Source organism: Nycticebus coucang, chromosome 7 (assembly GCF_027406575.1).
Source record: "Nycticebus coucang isolate mNycCou1 chromosome 7, mNycCou1.pri, whole genome shotgun sequence".
NCBI classification, from domain to species: Eukaryota; Metazoa; Chordata; class Mammalia; order Primates; family Lorisidae; genus Nycticebus; species Nycticebus coucang.
Window position 1 is genome coordinate 128743757 of NC_069786.1, and position 19851 is coordinate 128763607.

The 19851-nt window shown below is 44.1% G+C and overlaps 1 protein-coding gene across 3 annotated transcripts in view; it reads left to right on the plus strand.

Annotated features, from left to right (window-relative positions):
- The first annotated feature begins 130 nt into the window (after positions 1–130).
- COPS7B (COP9 signalosome subunit 7B) overlaps positions 131–19851 on the plus strand; it is a 34335-nt gene continuing 14614 nt past the window's right edge. Inside the window, exons 1-5 of one of the 3 annotated variants that reach the window (XM_053598164.1) lie at positions 131–343; positions 7744–7921; positions 12101–12176; positions 16028–16116; positions 18378–18580. In XM_053598164.1, coding sequence (XP_053454139.1) covers positions 7760–7921; positions 12101–12176; positions 16028–16116; positions 18378–18580 — 530 coding nt within the window. In that variant the 5' untranslated portion in view covers positions 131–343; positions 7744–7759. Of the gene's footprint in view, positions 344–4915; positions 5040–7743; positions 7922–12100; positions 12177–16027; positions 16117–18249; positions 18581–19851 lie in introns of those variants that run through there. The other 2 variants (XM_053598163.1, XM_053598165.1) reach the window with 2 other exon arrangements.

Sequence of the window (19851 nt, forward strand, 5' to 3'; positions counted from 1 at the left end):
ACGCTAGCAGTCTGAGACAACGGCCAGTTTGCGCTGCGCGATGTGACAGAGACTACATTTCCCAGCATCCCGAGGGAGCAGCGGAGGACCGCAGATCCCAGCACGCCACAAGGGGCCCAGGGACTACAAATCCCAGCAGTCCCAGCACTCCGGTCCTCTGTAACTTAGACTCCCCTGTGCCTCGCAGTGTGCGCAAATTCATAAACCCCACTGCAGAGTTGGTGGTTTCTGAATCCTGAGACTTGAAGCCAGGCGGGAGGACCCTTCTCATCCTTAAGAGAAGATGACAGCCCACCAAGAGTTAACTTCTGTTTACATGAAACTCAGAAATCTGCAAATTCTGGTAAGGCTGCAAACAACAAACAAAAACACTGATTAAACCGTCAAAGACAAAATAACAAAATGACTTCTTTAAATCATGCTTGTTTGTTGGTCTGAGGCGCCTTTTACGTGTTTTGCAGGTGTTTCTGGTGTGTTCCTGCTTTGGACCAGGAGAGTTATAGGTTGTATATTCAAAATGTCAATACAGAAAGGGACTTTAGAGAGTTTGCTGATCCAACCCTTTTTGTTTTCACATGTGAGGAAATTGAGGACAAGAGGGGCGAAGAGATTGGCTACAGATCACAGCAAGTTGGGGCAGAGTTAGAATTCGGCCCTAGGTCTGCTGACTTGGGGTCTGGGCTCTTGGCAGCTCACTAAGGAGGTGATATTTTTAGCGGTGTGGCAATGTGGTTATCATTCTTGATGAACAGATTTCCCATTTAGGGTTGAAACACCCAGAGTTTAGGTGGCATTTATTTGGTGGATTTCCTGCAGGTGAGGGAGTCTGATATTTGTTTATGTTCAGACTAGGTAGGACTTGACGTTTTGTTCTTTGTTACTCAAGGTGACATTTAATGTGATTTCAGGAAGTAGGTAAAATTACAGTGTAAGGCATGGTTGTTTCCTTGGATTCCTCGTATGTCCTTTCCTTGGCCTTCCTTCCTCTTCTTGTCCTCCCTTTCACCCATCTGGGCACTCACCCAATTTTTTCTTCCATGTAATTCAACAAACATGTTTTCGGATTCTGTTATTTGTCAGGCCCTAAGTGGGTAAAAGGTGAAAGATGTGGTAACTGCCACCAGAAAAAGATCTATTTAGGGTAATAAGGAGACTCCACTGGGATTCAAGATGGAGTGTGATAAGTTGCATAAAAGAAATGACATCAGGGGCTGTGCCTGTGGCTGAAAGGAGTAGGGCACTGGCCCCATATGCCGGAGGTCGCAGGTTCAAGCCCAGCCCCTGCCAAAAAAACTGCAAAAAAAAAGTATTAAAAGAAATGACATCAGAATGCTACAGAGGCGCTAAAGGAGAGGTTTATTCTAGCTGGCAAAACTTTATGGAGGTGGTGGCATTCAAACTTGAATGATAGGTAGGATTTTTTTTCTATGTTAAAAAAATGTTATCTTGGATGTTATCTTGGATGGCTTAGTAGGGCACCAGCCCCATATACCAAGGGTGGCATGTTTGAACCCGGCCCGGGTCAAACTGCAACAAAAAAATAGCTGGGCGTTGTGGCGGGTACCTGTAGTCCCAGCTACTTGGGAGGCTGAGGCAAGAGAATCGCCTAAGCCCAAGGGCTGGTGGTTGCTTGGAGGTTGCTGTGAGCTGTGACGCCACGGCACTCTGCCAAAGGCGACAAAGTGAGACTCTGTCTCTAAAAAAAAAAAAAGAAAATGTTATCTTTAGGCTCAGCGGCTAAGGCACCAACCACATACACCAAAGCTGGCAGGTTCGGGCCTGTCAAACAACAATGCCAACTACAACCAAAAAATGGCCCGGGATGCCTGTATTCCCACTACTTGGGAGGCTGAGGCAAGAGAATCACTTAAGCCCAAGAGTTGGAGGTTGCTGTGAGCTGTGATGCTATGGCACTCTACCCAGGGGGACAGCTTGAGTCTCTGTCTCAAAAAAAAAAAAAAATTTTTTTTTTTTCTTCATACTACCAATGTTGTGATATATTCTTACTATTAAACGTTTGGATATTATGTATTTAAAAAAAATGTCTGGGTGTCGTGGTGGGTGCCTGTAGTCCCAGCTACTTGGGAGGCTGAGGTAGTAGAATTGCTTAAGCCCAAAAGCTGGAGGTTGCTGTGAGTGATGACACCATGGTACTCTACCAAGGGTGACAGCTTGAGACCGTCTCAAAAAAAAATGTTATCTTTAAATTTTTTTGATAATGAGATATAACATATATACAGTAAAGGAACAATTTTCACATATTTATACACTCCTGTCTCCACTATGCAAATCAAGATATAGAACATTTCCAGCACACCCTGTGCTCCTTCCCAATCAGTGTTTTGTTCTCACATCTGAAGATAACTACTCTTTTGACTTTATCACCATAGATATTTTGTCTGTTTTTAAATTTCACTTAAATGTAATTATACAGTATGTTCAGTATAGTATATGTCTGGGTTTTTTTTATTCATCAGTATTTTTGTGAGATTCATCCATGCTGTGTGTAGCTTTTTCTCCACAATGCACTATGTCAATGTGACAAAATTGCACTTGTACCCCATGAATATATATAAACAAAAAATAAATGGGAAAAAATAAAATAAAGATCTTCAACAATATCCTTTCATGGGCGGCGCCTGTGGCTCAAAGGAGTAGGGCGCCAGCCCCATATACCAGAGGTGGTGGGTTCAAACCCAGCCCTGGCCAAAAACTGCAAAAAAAAAAACAAACCAAAAAAACAATATCCTTTCATTTTTACCCCCAACTGCCTCTACCTTTGTTCAAGATCTCTGGAATAACTCAGTCACCTCAAGAGTTTTCCTGCCTCCAGTTCTCTCCACATCCAATCCATTTCTATAGCACCTAGCATAGTCATTCTAAATTGGAATTAAGCATACCTCTTCTCAGTTTAAAAAGCCAAATGGTCCCCCAGTACCCTTAAGATAAAATAAAACTCCCTTCACCTGCTGTATGTTCTTTGTGATTTGTGTGCTCATCATTTCAGATTCAAGTCAAGTCTTATGTACTCCAGAAGCCTGCCCTAAATCATTTCTCCCCATAGTCAGAAGAGCCTTATCTGTACCCCTAGAGTGCCTGAGACAACCCTGTGTCACAGCTGGAAGGCCTGTTTCTTCCAAGGGGCTGTGAGCTTTCCAAGATAGGAACTTTGCTATACTGAGCTTTTTACTGGGTATAGTAGCTGGCATGTGGATTCTAAGACCCTGATGACCAAACTCCAGCTCTTCTCATGTCTCGCCCCTGAATTCCAGATTCAAGCCATTCAGGGTCTCTTTTTTGCATTTATATAATGCAATGTGCAAGTGCAAGTGCAAGCCGCACAGTGCAAGCTCTGTGACTATGGTCACTACTTCCTTTTCTTTACTTTTTGCCTGGAGAATGCCTTATTTTCCTTCTCTAGTCTATTCTCTTCTGTGTTTCCAAGTGTTGTCATCTGTCTCTTATAGTCCTTAACACATTGGCACATTTGAGGGCAAGAACCTTGTTTTATCTTCAGGGATATGTTAAAGGAACTTTTTGAATACTGTAAATGAATGAATTGGTTGGGCTAGGCTTCTTTGCATCTTTTCTGTCTGATTTCTGCACTCTAATGCACAGTAGGAAAATAGGGCTTTTGTCTTCCTCTTCGAGACCTAAAAGTCTGTGGTGTATGCTTTAAAAGAATCAGCTTAAGTGTTCATTTATGTAGTATTTCTTAGCCATCTTCCCAATGGAGTTGGTAAACACCAAATGCAACAAGTGACATTTTGGACACAGAACCATTGTTGGCTCAAGCCATCTCTTGCTTATTTATTTATTTATTTTTATTTTTAGTGTTATATTCTTTCTTTATTTGAGACAGAGCCTCAAGCTGCTGCCCTGGGTTGAGTGCTTTGCCATCACAGCTCACAGCAACCTCCAACTCCTGGGCTAAAGCGATTCTCTTGCCTCTGCCTCCCAAGTAGCTGAGACTACAGGCGCCCGCCACAACGCCCAGCTATTTTTTGGTTGCAACCGTCATTGTTGTTTGGCGGGCCCGGGCTGGATTTGAACCCGCTAGCTTAGGTGTATGTGGCTGGCGCCGGGCCTCTTGCTTATTTATTTAGAGACACAGTCTCACTCTGTTGCCCCGGGGTTAAGTGCCGTTTAGTAATCATAGCTCACAGCAACTTCACACTCTTGATCTTAAGCGATCCTCCTGCCTCAGCATCCTGATTAGCTGGGACTACAGGCGCCGACACAACGCCTGGCTAGCTTTTCTATTTTTAGTAGAGACAGGGTCTCACTCCTGCTCAGGCTGTTCTGGAACTCCTGAACTCAAGCGATTCACTCGCCTGAGCGCTAAGATGACAGGTGTGAGCCACCGCGCCTGGCCCTCTTATTTTAAAACATTTTCTGAATAGAAAATAAGAACATGGTCTTTGGTTTCAGATATCCTGGGTTTCAATGCGGGCTTTGACTGACTTTTGGACTCCTAGCCTTAATTAACACAGTTGAAAAATGGGAATAATATGGCAAGCCATAGTTAAGAAAATTGAAGGAGATAACACACGCACAGCTCCTGGCGCATAAAAAACCCGGCAACAAATGGTAATTATTAGGCTTAACATGTTTCGGTACCCAGGGGTAGCTCAGTTACCACAGGGAGCTCCTGAAAGAGAAAGCTCAGCCTAAGAAGAGGATTCGTGCCCAGGTCGGAGATGGCGATGGTTGGCCTAATACCACCAGGCCGAATTCCGCTCGTCTGGCCCCTAGCAGTCCGCTTCCGCTGTCCGGTTCCCCCGCAGCCTTTTCTCCGGCCCCGACCCCCGACCCCGCCTCCACTAGAGCTCGGAGGTTGTGAACGCGGCGGGAGGAACCTTGTGTGGGCGGAACGTGAGTGCAGTGGTGAGAGGCTTCCGGGGGAGCTGCACTGGCGACGGGTCGGCGGAGGCAGAAAAGAGTCGGACGCCGGGCCGATCATGGACGCTTGACAACCTGCGGGCTGTAGCCGGGAGGCCGAGCTAGTGACTAAGAGGACTGAGAGGTGGCACCGACAGGTAGGGGCCTGCGAGAGAATAGGCCGCGCGGGGCTAGAGCGCCAGGGTCGGCTAGACTGTCCCGCTTGGCACCCGCCACCAGAACGCCTGCGGCCATGCCGCCCCGCCCCCGCCTTGGGGAGCGCGCCCCTCGGCTCCTTATTTCGCGCCTGCCGCCTGCCCAGAAGTCCGCCCCAGCTTGCGACCCTCACTTCAGCGCTGTAGCTGTCCTCACTCCTCCGCCTCCCAAAGCCTGCCCCGTTGCCCTTCTCCGGTCCATCAAAATAGCGGCTTCCCTGCAGTGGGAATTTATTTCTGACCTGTCCCTAGCCTCTTCCTCGGTCCTTCAGAAGACGGCTACTAGCATCGTCTCCTTACCCTTACACCCTCTCCCCTCACAGGCTTTGCTTATTAGGCCGAGATCGTTTGCAGGGAACGAAGTTTCTCTCCAATTCTTCTATCCCTTCTCCACCCCCGTCTTTCGTTCAGTCTCTTGGCTGAGAGCCCCATCTGACTCTTCATACGTGTCCACTTGGGTGGTTTTCCGTTTCTCCCCTCCTAACCCTCACCTACCTATCGTCTTCCCTTCTCTCTCCGTACTCTTTTTCCTCTCCTTCTCTCTTCTTCTCCCCCTCCTTTTCCCTTCTCAGAACCCTTTGCTCTCTAGCACTTCAGTTTTTCTGTTTCTGACAGGACCTATTTAGGTAATCCTAAGTGAGGCAACATACTTGTTTCTCTAATTCTGTGAAATGGTTACCGATCTATGTACCTGCCTCCACAGGAAAACGTAGTTTTTTTTTCGTGTTTTCCTTTAAACTATCCTTAAAATTGTTCTCTGCTTCACTCTATTATACCTTTTTCTTTCATTTTTGTAACACTGCCCCGATATGTATAATTATTGGAGGAGAAATCTTTTCTTGTATGAAAGTCCACTAGAGTAAGCAATATATCTACATACATTCAGCCTGTAATCAGACTACAGGCAGTTCCCAGATTCTGAATGAGATAGGTTCTGTAGGTTTGTTCTTAAGTTAAATTTGATTATAAGTTGAAACGGGTACATTTCCCTATTACCTATAATAATCTCATTCATAAGTGCAAGTTGTATGTAAGTTGAAGGTTTGTAACTCCAGGACTGCCTGTACACAATTGAGAGACCCTGTTGTACCTTATATCTTTGGGATGACAATATAGTGTCTTCCCACATCTTTTTATTGTTCCCTTGAGCTTTTGTACAAGTTCTGAAGTCATATTTGGTAAAATGTCACTTTTTGGAGAAGGCCAAATAGAGGATCTTTCCTTACCGACCTACATAGCGTGTACTTTCCTAGTTTGAATATGTTGCTATTTATCTTTCAAAATGATTTCCCCCCCTTTCTCTATGTTTAAATTACTGATTTGATTAACTGAAGCATCGCTCTTGTCAGCTTTTTGTGTCTTCCTTATCTGCATCTGGCTGCAGATGGGATTCTGATTCAACTTATAATCAAATTGCTTTTGCTTACATATGGTGCCTTTGTATATGGACAATGTAATCTGTTTCTTTCTTTCTTTTTTTTTGTAGAGACAGAGTCTCACTTTATGGCCCTCGGTAGAATGCCGTGGCATCACACAGCTCACAGCAACCTCCAACTCCTGGGCTTAAGCGATTCTCTTGCCTCAGCCTCCCGAGTAGCTGGGACTACAGGCGCCCGCCACAGCGCCCAGCTATTTTTTGGTTGCAGTTCAGCCCAGGCCGGGTTTGAACCTGCCACCCTCGGTATATGGGGCCGGTGCCTTACCGTCTGAGCCACAGGCGCCGCCCTTCTTTTTCTTTCTTTCTTTCTGGTTTTTTTTTTTTGGAGACAGAGCCTCCACAGCTCACAGCAACCTCAAACTCGGGTTTAAACGATTCTCTTGCCTCAGCCTCCCAAGTAGGTGGGATTACAGGTGCCAACCACAATGCCTGGCTATTTTTAGAGACAAGGTCTCGCTCTGCCTCAGGCTTGTATCAAACTTGTGAGCTCAGGCAATCCACCTGCCTTGGCCTCCCAGAATGCTAAGAACATGCCTTATGAGAGGCATGAGCCACCACACTGGGCCTGGGCCTGTAGTCAGTTTCTTTTTTTGCAAGTTTTGGCCAGGCTGGGCTTGAACCCTCCACCTCTGGCATATGGGGCCGGCGCCCTACTCCTTTGAATCACAGGCGCTGCACCTGTAGTCTGTTTCTTAATTAAGGTCTATAAATGAGTTGAATAAAAGAGCTACGAAGAATGTCATGGGGGTTTTTTTAGATCCTGGTCCGGTTTAAGGACCTAGAAGGCATTGCTTCTGGGAGAGGAGCACCTGGGGATGTAGTGACTTTCACAAATTGTATTTCAAACCTCAGAATGAGGACCAGATTTCTTTAACTCTGGTTAAATAGTACCCGTCTCACAAAGTGGTCATTGTATATGGACTCAGAAACTGTGTTTTTCTTTATGAAAACTATAAAAGTTGTGGCGGGTGCCTGTAGTCTCAGCTACTTGGGAGACTAAGGCAAGAGAATCGCTTAAGCCCAAGAGTTTGAGGTTGCTGTGAGCTGTGACACCATGGCATTCTACTGAGGGCGACAGCTTGAGACTCTGTTTCAAAAAAAAAAAGAAAGAAAACTATAAAAGTATTTTGGTGTCTGATCCAGCATTAAGTAAACATAGCCTTTGCAAAGGAAAAGGAAGAATGACTGACATATTTTTCTTCTGGACAGATTTCAAGGCCAGAGAATGGCAGGTGAACAGAAACCTTCAAGTAACCTCCTGGAACAATTTATTTTACTAGCCAAAGGTACCAGTGGCTCAGCCCTCACTGCTCTCATAAGCCAGGTGTTGGAGGCTCCTGGAGTATATGTTTTTGGAGAACTGCTAGAGCTGTCTAATGTGCAGGAGGTAAGAGTGGTTTCCAAACATTTTCTCTGTCTTCTTTGTTCTAAGTCTTTCTTTGATTCTCCATGTTTCCAAAGAATTTCAGTGCTAAAGTATTATGGACCTGTGAGGTACCCTTTTGAGGGAGGGATGGGAATTAGGGGGCAGGGGAAGAGATTAAGAATGAAGCTCCTTTCACTCAGTGTTTTCATCTGAACTCAGGTAAAATTAGATTGGGTTGCCAATAATGTGAAAGATAGTAAAAACGACTCAGTGCCTGTAGCTTACCAGCTAGGGCACTGGCCATATACACCAGGGATGGCGGGTTCAAACTTGGCCCGGGCCTGCCAAAGAACGACAACTACAACAACAACAACAACAACAGAAATAGCTGGGCGTTTTGGCAGGTACCTGTAGTCCCAGCTACTTGGGAGGTGGAGGCAAGAGAATTGCTTGAGCCCAAGAGTCTGAGGTTGCTATGAGCTGTGACGCCACGGCACTGTACCGAGGGTAACATAGTGAGACTCTGTCTCAAAAAAAAAAAAAAAAAGAAAGAAAGATAGTAAAAATGTCAAACTGATCCGGATAAATTAGAAAAGTATTGCCATAAGCATGGACTGATTTTTGATAGGAGTGGTTTCAGGCATTTTTAAGGACAAAAAACCTTCAGTGCAGTAGATCAGGAAGATGGATCAGGGCCATACACAGAAGACTTATTGCTGTTGAACATGAGATTGACATGAATAGGAGTATATTGTTCTCATGGAAAAGGGTGATATTGTGCTGAAGTAGACATGTTAAAAGATGTGAAATGAAAAGCTGCGAAGTAATTAATTTTGCTTTGTTTGCTTGTTTTTTGATTGTTGTTATTAAAGCCTTGGGTACCCAGTTTTGGTGATAGTGCTTCAGAAATAAGAAGATCTGTTGATAGCCGGGCGTTGTGGCGGGCGCCTGTAGTCCCAGCTACTCGGGAGGCTGAGGCAAGAGAATCGCTTAAGCCCAGGAGTTGGAGGTTGCTGTGAGCTGTGTGAGGCCATGGCACTCTACCAAGGGCCATAAAGTGAGACTTTGGGGCGGCGCCTGTGGCTCAGCGGGTAGGGCGCCGGCCCCATATGCCGAGGGTGGTGGGTTCAAACCCAGCCCCGGCCAAACTGCAACAAAAAAAAATAGCCGGGCGTTGTGGCGGGCGCCTGTAGTCCCAGCTGCTCGGGAGGCTGAGGCAAGAGAATCACGTAAGCCCAAGGATTTGGAGGTTACTGTGAGCTGTGTGATGCCACGGCACTCTACCGAGGGCGATAAGGTGAGACTCTGTCTCTACAAAAAAAAAAAAAAAAAAAAAAAAGTGAGACTCTGTCTCTACAAAAAAAAAAAAAAAAAGAAGATCTGTTGAAGAATGACCAGCTGGAAAAGAGATGTAAAGCAGCTGCTACTTTTTTAGCCTCTACTTCCCACTTTTGTTGCTTTTAATTATTTTTTATTTGAGAAAAGTCTGTGAACGTATCTATTGCTTTTTGCAGGAAGTTTTGGTGGGTTGGTGGGGTGGGTCTCTTTCCTCTTTACCATCATAGACTTGTGTCTGTGCAGATGGTGCTGGCTCTTATAGGTAACCACTATGCACAGATACAGGTGGTGGCACTCCCTGCAGACCATATGCTGGATGTTATTTAGAGTGGCCCTGGTATTCTTGTTGGTAGTGGTTTGTCCGTAGGAGTGGGCAGCTGTTACTGGGAGGTTCATCACCTTTATGACCACTATGACACCTTTGCTGTCTGGCTCCTGGCTCCACACCCATAGCCAGTTTTAACAGTTGTTGGGGTGAATCAGTCAGTTGTAACAGAAAGGAGTAGCAGGCTTTCAGGGTATTAAGCTTGGCTCCAGATTTCTCCTTATTCCTCTTGATCAGGAAACTGTAACAGTTCCCTACAGCCATTCATTGCAAATGCCCACACATGGCTTTTCTCCGTGATGGCCAGAGATGAAAAGAGCCACTTTTACCTTTTATTTGTAGATTTTTTATTTAATGTCAGTCTTGCTTGCTAAACTGTAAACTCTGTTGTGCTTGCCATTGTTTCCTTAGAGCTGAATACATGGCCTAACACACAGTAGGCTTTCAGTAAAAATTGATCAAAGGTGGAAAATGAATTCTGTGAGGGAGCTTTGAGAACTGCCTTGAAAAGATCTGGGTTCATTTTTCAATAGAGGAGATAGAGGTAATATGTTTCTTCCAGTTCATGAAAAGCCTGAATGAATATGCCAGGTAGTTGTTTTGTAACTTGGGAGGCTGGCTAAGATGAGATGGATGAAAATTAAAGCTGAAAGAACTTACTGATTTAGGACAGTGGGACAAGTTTTTAGAGAATCTGCTCTAGAGAAAATAGTCTGTTCTAGCTAGCTTTGTAATTATCTGCTTGAAAGATAGAAGCTAGATTTGATGGGCATTACCAAGTGTCTTCCACCTCTGATTTAGGGATCTCGGGAGGTTCATGATAACCTGAGAGGGTACATTGAGGTATTTAGGATGCTGGAATTCTCACAGGGGGGTTGGCAAAACACCTTTATCTTCCTGTGTTTTGTGTTTTTCCACATGTGAGCTGAGAATATGCTAGTTGCCTTTGCCTTTCAGTGATTGGATAATTATGAATGCAGTTCTTGAAACCTTTTTTGAAAAATGCCTAAAATTAAGTAGTATTGCTATTAGTGTGTGCAGAATACCACTTGTTATTCCTGGTTAGACTTTTCTGAATTTGGTAAGTTGGAAGAGTAACAGCCAGGAGCTGTTTGTGAGTCAGAAAACCCACCCTGTTAAGGTAATTGACAACAATTAGTTCCAGGCAGTTTTATTTGGGTCAGCTTTATATCCTGGTTTCCTGTCCCAGCCTGGCTTTCTGTCATACCTGATACTTTGCTAATCTCTCTTAGGGTTCACAGTCCATGTGTAGTCCTGAAACTTGGAACCGACCCTAAGCTTTGTTTAGTTTGGATTAATAGTGGCTAATGCTATACCTGTCAAGTTTGTGTGTAGACAGGGCTGCTTCAGTCTTTGTTTTAGTTGTTGTTGTTTTCGTTTTGGGTTTTTTTTTTTTTTTTGAGATAGTCTTTTTTCCTTTTTTTTGAGATAGAGTCTCACTGTGTCGCCCTTGGGTAGAGTGCCAAGGTGTCACAGCTCACAGCAACCTCAGCCTCTTGGGCTTAAGCGATTCTCTTGCCTCAGCCTCCCGAGTAGCTGGGACTATAGGCACCCACCACAACACCCAGCTATTTTTTGGTTGTAGTTGTCATTGTTGTTGGGCAGGCCTGGGCTGAGTTCAAACCCGCCAGCTCCAGTGTATGTGGCTGGTGCTCTAGCTGCTGAGCTACAGGTGCCGAGCCTGTAGTCTTATTTTGTTGCCCTCAGTCAAGTGCCACAGCATTATCATAGTTCGTAGCAACCTCAAATTCTTGGGCTTAAGCTATCCTTTTACCTCAGTTTTTCTTTCTTTTTTTTTTTTATTGTTTTATTTTTTCGAGACAGAGTCTCACTTTCTTGCCCTCAGGAGAGTGCTGTGGCATCATAGCTCATAGCAATCTCAAACTCTTGGGCTCAAGTGATTCATTTTTCTCAGCCTCCCAAGTAACTGGGAGTACAGGCACCTGCTACAATGCCTGGCTATTTTTAGAGATGGGGGTCTCGCTTTTGCTCAGGCTGGTCTCAAATTCCTGAGCTCAGCAATCCACCTACCTCGAGTTTTTCTATTTTTAGTAGAGACACGGGGTCTCACTCTTGCTTAGGCTGGTTTCGAACTAAGCTGAAGCTGCCACCTCGGCCTCCCAGAGTGCTAGGATTACAGGTATGAGCCACTGCACCTGGCCCAGTCTTTGTTTTAATCCAATGAGACTCCTGAGAAAACTTGAACTGCTTCCAGTGTTTAATGCTGTGTGTGTGAGTGCACACTCGGGTGTGCATACAAACAGTGAAAGAGAGAGAGAAGCAGTTAACTTGGGTGTGCTATGTGATAAAACATATTCCTAATGGAGAAAAATTAAATTGGGAGCTTTAATAATCTGATTTATTTTTTCCTAAAGAATAGGACTTGGAAGGGACCTCAGGGGCCACCTAGTCAAACAGTTCATAATAAATGGCCATGGCATATTTAGCATGTGATCAGCCATCTCATATTGAATACTACAGTGATTGGTCTGTGAACTGTTTTTTTCCCTTCTCAGCTTGCAGAAGGAGCTAATGCTGCTTATTTGCAGTTGCTGAACCTGTTTGCCTATGGAACATACCCAGATTACCTAGGTGAGTTGGTTAAGAGTCTTTAAAAGACCCGTCTTAATGATGTTGCTCAGTTTGAAGGATCGTTTAGGTTTGAGTATAAAGCATGGTGGTGGAGGACTTCTTGACCTAGCTGTTTCCCATTTTATGTGCTCTGTAAGTTGACCTCACAGAAGGAATTTCCCGCTTATCTTTTGTTTCCCAGTGGGTAAAATGAGAAGTGAGTATATGCTTGTCTATAAATGTAATATTGTTTTTATTTTCCAGATGAGAGATTTTTTTTTTTTTTTTTTTGAGACAGAGTTTTACTCTGTTGCCGCAGTTAGAGTGTCATCAGCCTAGCTCCTAGCCACCTCAAGCTCCTCCTGCCTCAGCCTCTCAAGTAGCTGGGCCTACACACGCCTGCCACAACACCGGGGTAATTTTTTTTTTGTTATTAGTAGAGATGAGGCCTCACTCTTGCTCAGGCTGGTCAGCTCACTCCTGAGCTCAAGTGATCCTTCTGCTTCTGTCTCCCAGAGTGCTAAGATTACAGATGTGAGCCACTGTGCCCCTCGGAGTTTCTTTCTTTCTTTTTTTTTTTTTTTAATTTTAATTTTTCATTTTTATTTATTTATTTTTTGAGACAGAGTCTCATTATGTTGCCCTCGGTAGAGTGCTATGGCATCACAGCTCACAGCAAACTCCAGCTCTTGGGCTTAAGCGATTCTTTTGCCTCAGCCTCCCAAGTAGCTGGGACTATAGGCGTCCACCATATTGCCTGGCTTTTTTTTTTTTTTTTTTGAGACAGAGCCTCAAGCTGTTGCCGTGGGTAGAGAGCTGTGACATCACAGCTCACAGCAACCTCCAACTCCTGGGCTCAAGTGAGTCTCCTGCCTCAGCCTCCCAAGTAGCTGGGACTGCAGGTGCCCACCACAACGCCTGGCTATTTTTTGGTTGCGGCCGTCGTTGTTTGGCGGGCCTGGGCTGGATTTGAACCCTCCAGCTCAGGTGTATGTGGCTGGTGCCTTAGCCGCTATTGTTGTAGTTGTTATTGTTTGGCAGGCCTGGGCCGGGTTTGAACCCGCCAGCCCTGGTGTATGTGGCCAGCGCCCTAGCCTCTGAGCTGTAGGTACCGAGCCTTAATTTTTATTTTGAGATGGGGTCTTGCTTTGTCGCATGGGCTGGAGTGCACTGGTACTGTCAAAGCTCACTGCAGCCTCAAATGATTCTCCTGCTTCTGTGTCCTGAGTAGCTGAGATCATGCCTAACTCAGATAAAATTCTTGAGGACTGGTGTTTGTAGGGCACTTAGAGGGCTGCAAAGTGTCAAAATATCCACTTGTAAAATATTTCAGTGCTTTAATACCACTGTGTTGGAAAAAATTTTGGAAAACAGATTTAGAATATAGGTATACCGCCATTAAACTACTGTTAGCTTTAGAATGCTGGACTTATTTTGCCCCATGCTTGTATTTTCTATTGCATAGACATAATTAGATTATCCATCTTTATGTCTCACTTTTTCCCCATTGATTTCATAAGCATTTATTCATATTTTATTTATGTTTTGAGACAGAGTCTCACTCTGTCACCTTGGGTAGAGTGTCATGGCGTCATAACTCCCAGCAACCTTAAACTCTTGGGCTTGAGCATTCCTCTTGTCTGTCTCCCAGGTAGCGGGGACTATAGGTGAGTGCCACTATGCCCAGCTAGTAGTTTTTCTATTTTTAGTAGAGATGGAGTCTTGCTCTTGCTCAGGCTTGTCTCGAACTCCTGAACTCAAACAGTCCACCCTACTTGGCCTCCCAGAGTGCTAGGATAACAGGCATGAGCCATTGCACTTGGCCCATTTATCTGTATTTTAAATCTTATAAGATTAAAATGCCCTCTTTTGTAGGGCATTTGAGTAATTTTAAATTATAATCTTATATATCAGGAATGAGGTACTTGAGTGTCCAAACATTAATTTCCACCCAAACCACTTTTTTTCTGTCTTCCTTAGTTTTTTGGGTAGTGGTATGACAGTAGCCTGATATTCAGGGGATTCCTTGCTATATCCCTGACTTCTTGCTTGTCACTTCTACTCATTCTATACTGCTATCAGACTGGAAAGTTTTCCCCTTCCTCATATACATTTTTTCTTACCTTTGCTTTATTACAATGAATGTCTTTCTCCTCTGTTTCTATCCTCACTAAACAGGCAACATTGCACAGACTCTGGAACCAGAATGCATGCATTTATATCCTAGCTGCATCTGTCCTTTGGCAAATTAAATAATCTTATGTCCTCAGTTTCCTTATCTGTAAAATGAGAACAGTAAGTCCCAGTTTACAGATAGTACAAGTCTGTTATCCTTATCTCTACTCCTTGAGGCTAGATATTTCAAAATTTAAGTTTTGGTGACTTTAAAAAGGTAGTATGATTCATATGCCTTTTTATGTAACATCCCCACAGGGGTGTGGGCAGCATATATACTTAAACATATTCATGATTTTGCAGCAAAACAAGTGAATCTTCACCAGCTGGATAAAAAGCCTGCCTCAGTTTGGGTCAGGAATTGCTACTAGAAGAATTTCAGCTTAAGAAAAACCAGTCAGTTTGGATTCAACTTTTTATAATCCAGAATTATCTAATTTTTTGTAGACAAGGGGGGTCACTGTTGTACAGGCTGGTCTCAAACTCCTGCACTTGAAGATTGAGGACACTTGAAATCTACCTCATGGCGTTGTTGTGAGGATTAATTGGATTGTGTTTGTACGTGTGGATCTATATATGCATTCATACACCGTAAAGCTCACTGTATGTGTTACCTGAAGCTGCTGCCCCTGCTGTTATCATTATTGTTATTGCTAAAATTTTGCCCATTCCTCAAGGCTCATCTCAAACTCCATCTCCTCCATGATGTCTTTTCATTCCCTATACCTCCCAAATAAGATTGTACTTTCTCTCTCTCTCCCCGCCTTTTCCTTTTCCCCTTTCTCCCCCAATCCCTCTTCCCACCTTTCCTCTTCTCCTCCTCTTCTCCAACTGGTAATTTGTGCCCTTCTTCTGGCAGTTCTGCCTTGCATTTGAAGCTATTGGAACATCTGATTGTAAGACTGAGGACAAGTCCAGGGTGACTGAGTTGTATAGCTCCAGGTGGTTGGTTCCCTTGTAGTTCTGCAGTGCAGCAGCCTGACAAAGCCCATCATATTCATTTTTTTTTCTTTTCTTTTTCTTTCTTTCTTTTTTTTTTTGAGAATTGGTCTCCCTTTGTTGTCTGGGCTAGAGTGTGTAGTGGTATCATATTTAACTGTAGCCTCCGATTTCTGGGCTCAAGTGATCTTCCTGCCTCAGCCTCTGGAGTAGCTAGAACTATAGACACACACCACCACGCCCAGCTAATTTTTTAATTTTTTGTAGACATGGTGTCTCACTGTTGTACAGGCTGGTCTCAAACTCCTCCACTTAAGTGATTCTTCCAAAGCACCTTGCCCTCCCAAAGTGCTAGGATTACAGGTGTTAGCCATTATGCCTGGCCCATATTCATCTTTGATTTGCCTTAAGACAGAACATTTCATATGACAGATGCTCAATGAAGATGTGTTGAACTTAATTGAAAGTCACCAGGGACACAGGTAGTACTCTTTAAGGTGATTATGGTATCATTTTGTTATTTATGCCTGGCTTTTTCTTTTTGTTTGTAGAGACTGAGTCTCTTCATCTTTGGAAATACAGGGTCTTCCAAAGAAGACAAGAAGTGCTCATAGACTATATTTGCCCCGTTAATAAGTGCAGAGTCATGACAGTGATTCAGTGGTAGATTTGGTTTGGGAAGTTGGTGAGCTTGTTCCATAAAAGAAATCCTAATTTTATTTTGTATCTTGATTTTTGTGGTGGGTGGGACTAAGCAGCCAACAAGGAGAGCCTGCCAGAACTGAGCATAGCTCAGCAGAACAAGCTGAAACATCTTACCATCGTGAGCTTGGCGTCAAGAATGAAGGTATGACCCTGAACTCCTTCCTGTTTTCCTCCTCACCCTAAGTCAAGTGTCTCATTGGCATCAATGAGGGAACTCTTAGCAGTACATAGTAGTCATATCATAAATATGTAGTATTTGTTTGGCAAAGGAAAAAGGAGGCAAAGATAAGTAAAACGGTACAATTACTTCCCATTCTATAAAGAAAAGTATGCCCCCCAGTGATTATCCATCAGTAGGTCTCAGTTCTGTCATGTCATGGTGCTTCTTCTGGTGTGAGCACTTGCCCTGGCTAAGGGGAGACTGTTGTTCATAGATCCACATTTTTCTTTTCTTTTGAGACAGAGTCTCACTTTGTCACACTGAGTGACAGAGGCATCATAAAAAGCTCACAGCAACCTCAAACTTTTGGACTCAAGTGATTCTCTTGCCTCAGCTTCCCGAGTAGCTGGGACTACAGGCACCCGCCATAACGCCTGATTATTTTTAGAGTTAGGGTCTCATTCTTGCTCAGTCTGGTCTTGAACTCTTAAGCTCAAGCAATCCACCTGCCTTGGCCTCCCAGAGTGCTAGGATTACAGCCATGAGCCACTGAGCCCAGCCAGATCTATATTTTTCAAACAGTAAGGTGCCTCAAGGCAAGTTAATAACTTTATCCATTGCTAAGTTTGCATTGGACTGTGCCCATGCTGGAAGAAAAATTTGTGATGTTGGACTTACTGCTAGGTAGGTTTTTATTATGCTTCATTTCTCTGGGATATTCAAGGTTAATTACTCTCTAATTGGAATTTTTGCCTGTATGGTAACTTTAGACCCTAACCTTCTGTGAAATCCCAGCCACTCCACCACATCTCCAAGTTCTTTGCTCCTGTTGATTTAGAAGCAGCCTTGCAGTCAGCTGCTTACAGTCAGTAATAACAAAAATTTTGTTTAATTTGCCTAACCCCAGCCTAAGTATTTTAAGTTTTAGTGGGACTATGCCTTTGAAAAAGTTTGATTTTTATATTTCCCCTCTGTGATACAGCTTGAAAATATATATTCTTGGATTGCCATTTCAATTGCTAAAATCGTTTTGCATGATCGAATCATTAATTTCTGATTCTCAGCCTGGCATTTCAGGTAGGAGGCCTATTTTGTTGGGAAATGAGTACCTGACCTTTTTTTTTTTTTTTGTCCTGATGGTGGACTTCTCAAGTGTAAAGAGTAGGAGGGACCTTTTTCTTCATTCCTGTAACTAGTTATTGTAAGCCCATCTACCACACCTTTAGCCATAGAAAACTCTTCTGGGTATATTTGCTATTATTCTCTTCCCTGAATATATCTTTCTCCTGTCCCTGCAGATTTGTTTATTCTTTTTTTTTTAATTTTTTTTTTGAGACAGAATCTCACTTTGTTGCCCTCAGTAGAGTGCAGTGATGTCACAGCTCCCAGCAACCTCCAGCTCTTGGACTTAAGGCAATTCTCCTGCCTCAGCCTTCCGAGTAGCTGGGACTACAGGCGACCGCCACAACACCTGATATTTTTTGTTGTAGTTTGGCTGGGGCTGAGTTTGAACCCACCACCCTAAGGATATGGGGCCGGCTACTCACTCACTGAGCCACAGGCGCTGCCTTTGTTCCCTCTTAATTTCCAAACTAGTAGTCATGTGTCAGAGGACTGTGTATTTAGATATTCTCTTCTCTTGGAGTCATGCAGAATGTTGGTACAGCCCAATAAAGGACCGTAGCAGGGGAATTCTCATTGGTTGTGAGAGTGAGAAAACAAATGCAAACTTTAGGATGGCCTCTGAGCTGGCACTTCCCACCAGCCACCTGTAAGTGGAAATGCCAGCCTGGAAGATTTTTGCTTGCACTCTGCTGAGTAAACAGCCAGTTTTCTCCTCTGGTGTCTGGGATCTGTTGGAGGTTTATGATTTGGCATTTTATGCAAAGTCTACAAGCTTGCAGAAGGTGGCAGAGTGCCATATACTGAGTATTTCCTTTTTTCTCCTCTGGAAGGAGTCTTTAGAATCTCTGTGTATGCTCCAGCATGTGAAAGCTGAAGGCTTGGTAAAGTTTAGGAGGCAGAGAGCTATGAGGATGCTTTCTTATATGCTATGGGGTCTTACTTGGGTCTCAGAGGTCTCACTGTTCATTTATCCATCTTTTTTTGCCCTAGATATTAATAATTACCACTAGCCTGCATGTTCCAAGCCAGAGGCAGCTGTTGGCTTTGTGGGTAATGCCTGCATTTTCATTAATGCTTGCCAGATGGTTTTTATAACTATCACATGGCCTTATCTACAGTGTATCCCCTACTCCGTGCTGCTGAAGGACCTGGAGATGCGGAATCTCCGGGAACTAGAAGACCTCATCATTGAGGCTGTCTACACTGACATCATCCAGGGCAAGCTGGACCAGAGAAACCAGCTGCTAGAAGTGGATTTCTGCATTGGCCGTGACATCCGAAAGAAGGATATCAATAATATTGTCAAGACCTTGCATGAATGGTGAGGCTGAAAGAAGGAGGGGGATATCTCAAATGTCCTTTGTGTCTCTGCAAAAATGTGATCTCTTGGTGTCAGCTGAGGGTTTGGGGTAGGGCTTTTCTTGTGACTGCCTGGGAGCTGGGACCTTGGGACAATACCAGAAAGCGGGGCTGTACTTGTGATCACAGCTGTATGGTATGGGAATCATTTCAAGCCTCTTGGTTCCTTGGTTGTAAAATAGTTCTTGTCTCAAATGCAGCTGAGGGCTTTTTTTTTTTTTTTTTTTTGTAGAGACAGAGTCTCACTTTATGGCCCTCGGTAGAGTGCTATGGCCTCACACAGCTCACAGCAACCTCCAACTCCTGGGCCTAAGCGATTCTCTTGCCTCAGCCTCCCAAGTAGCTGGGACTACAGGCGCCCGCCACAACGCCCGGCTATTTTTTGGTTGCAGTTTGGCCGGGGCCGGGTTTGAACCTGCCACCCTCGGTATATGGGGCCGGCGCCTTACTGACTGAGCCATAGGCGCCGCCCCAGCTGAGGGCTTTTTAATGGTGAGCTGTAAAATGCCCAGGATTAGCAGGTGGAGACTCTGTAACCTAGCTGTGTGACCACAATCCTACCCTTTCCAAACTCAGAAAAGTTAGTGTTTGGAAGATTCTTTGGGTAAGAGAACCCATGCTCAGAGTCAGTAATATATTGGGCTAGTTTTTGTGGATAACCATTCCTTTATGGGTTATTTTAATTCGGAACACAGACACATATAGAAGATTTGATAACTGTTTTGGTATGTAAAAAGAATTGGGACATTTGTGTATACTCTTGTTTTAATGGAATTTATGATTTGCAAGAGCTGTCACACATTCTACAAGGATTTATTATGAAATAATTTGGGGCTTGTAAAGCCAGATGGACTTAGTTTTGAAGGAGGGCCAGGATTAGAATGTAATTGGAGGTGAGGAGAATGTGTTCCCAGGTGGCACATGGCACATTGGAGGTCCTGATGTGGGGCAGGGAAGTTTTGTGCAGAGGGAGAAGGAAATTATTTTCTGTAAAACAAACGGACTCTCTGGCTTATCTGCAAGGGGAGTATATCCAGGGATGAACAGCCCAGTGTGACTCTCTTGGTTCTAATGCCCCCTGAGTGTTCCTCACTGAAGCCACTATTGGACTCCAGGGCATGTGCTGCTCACTCCTCAACCTGAGTTCTGTCCCAAGTGTGGCCCTAAATGCTTTCCCTTTCTAACATTGACAAAGGCAGAAACTTTCAAAAGATATTATAAAACTATTAAATC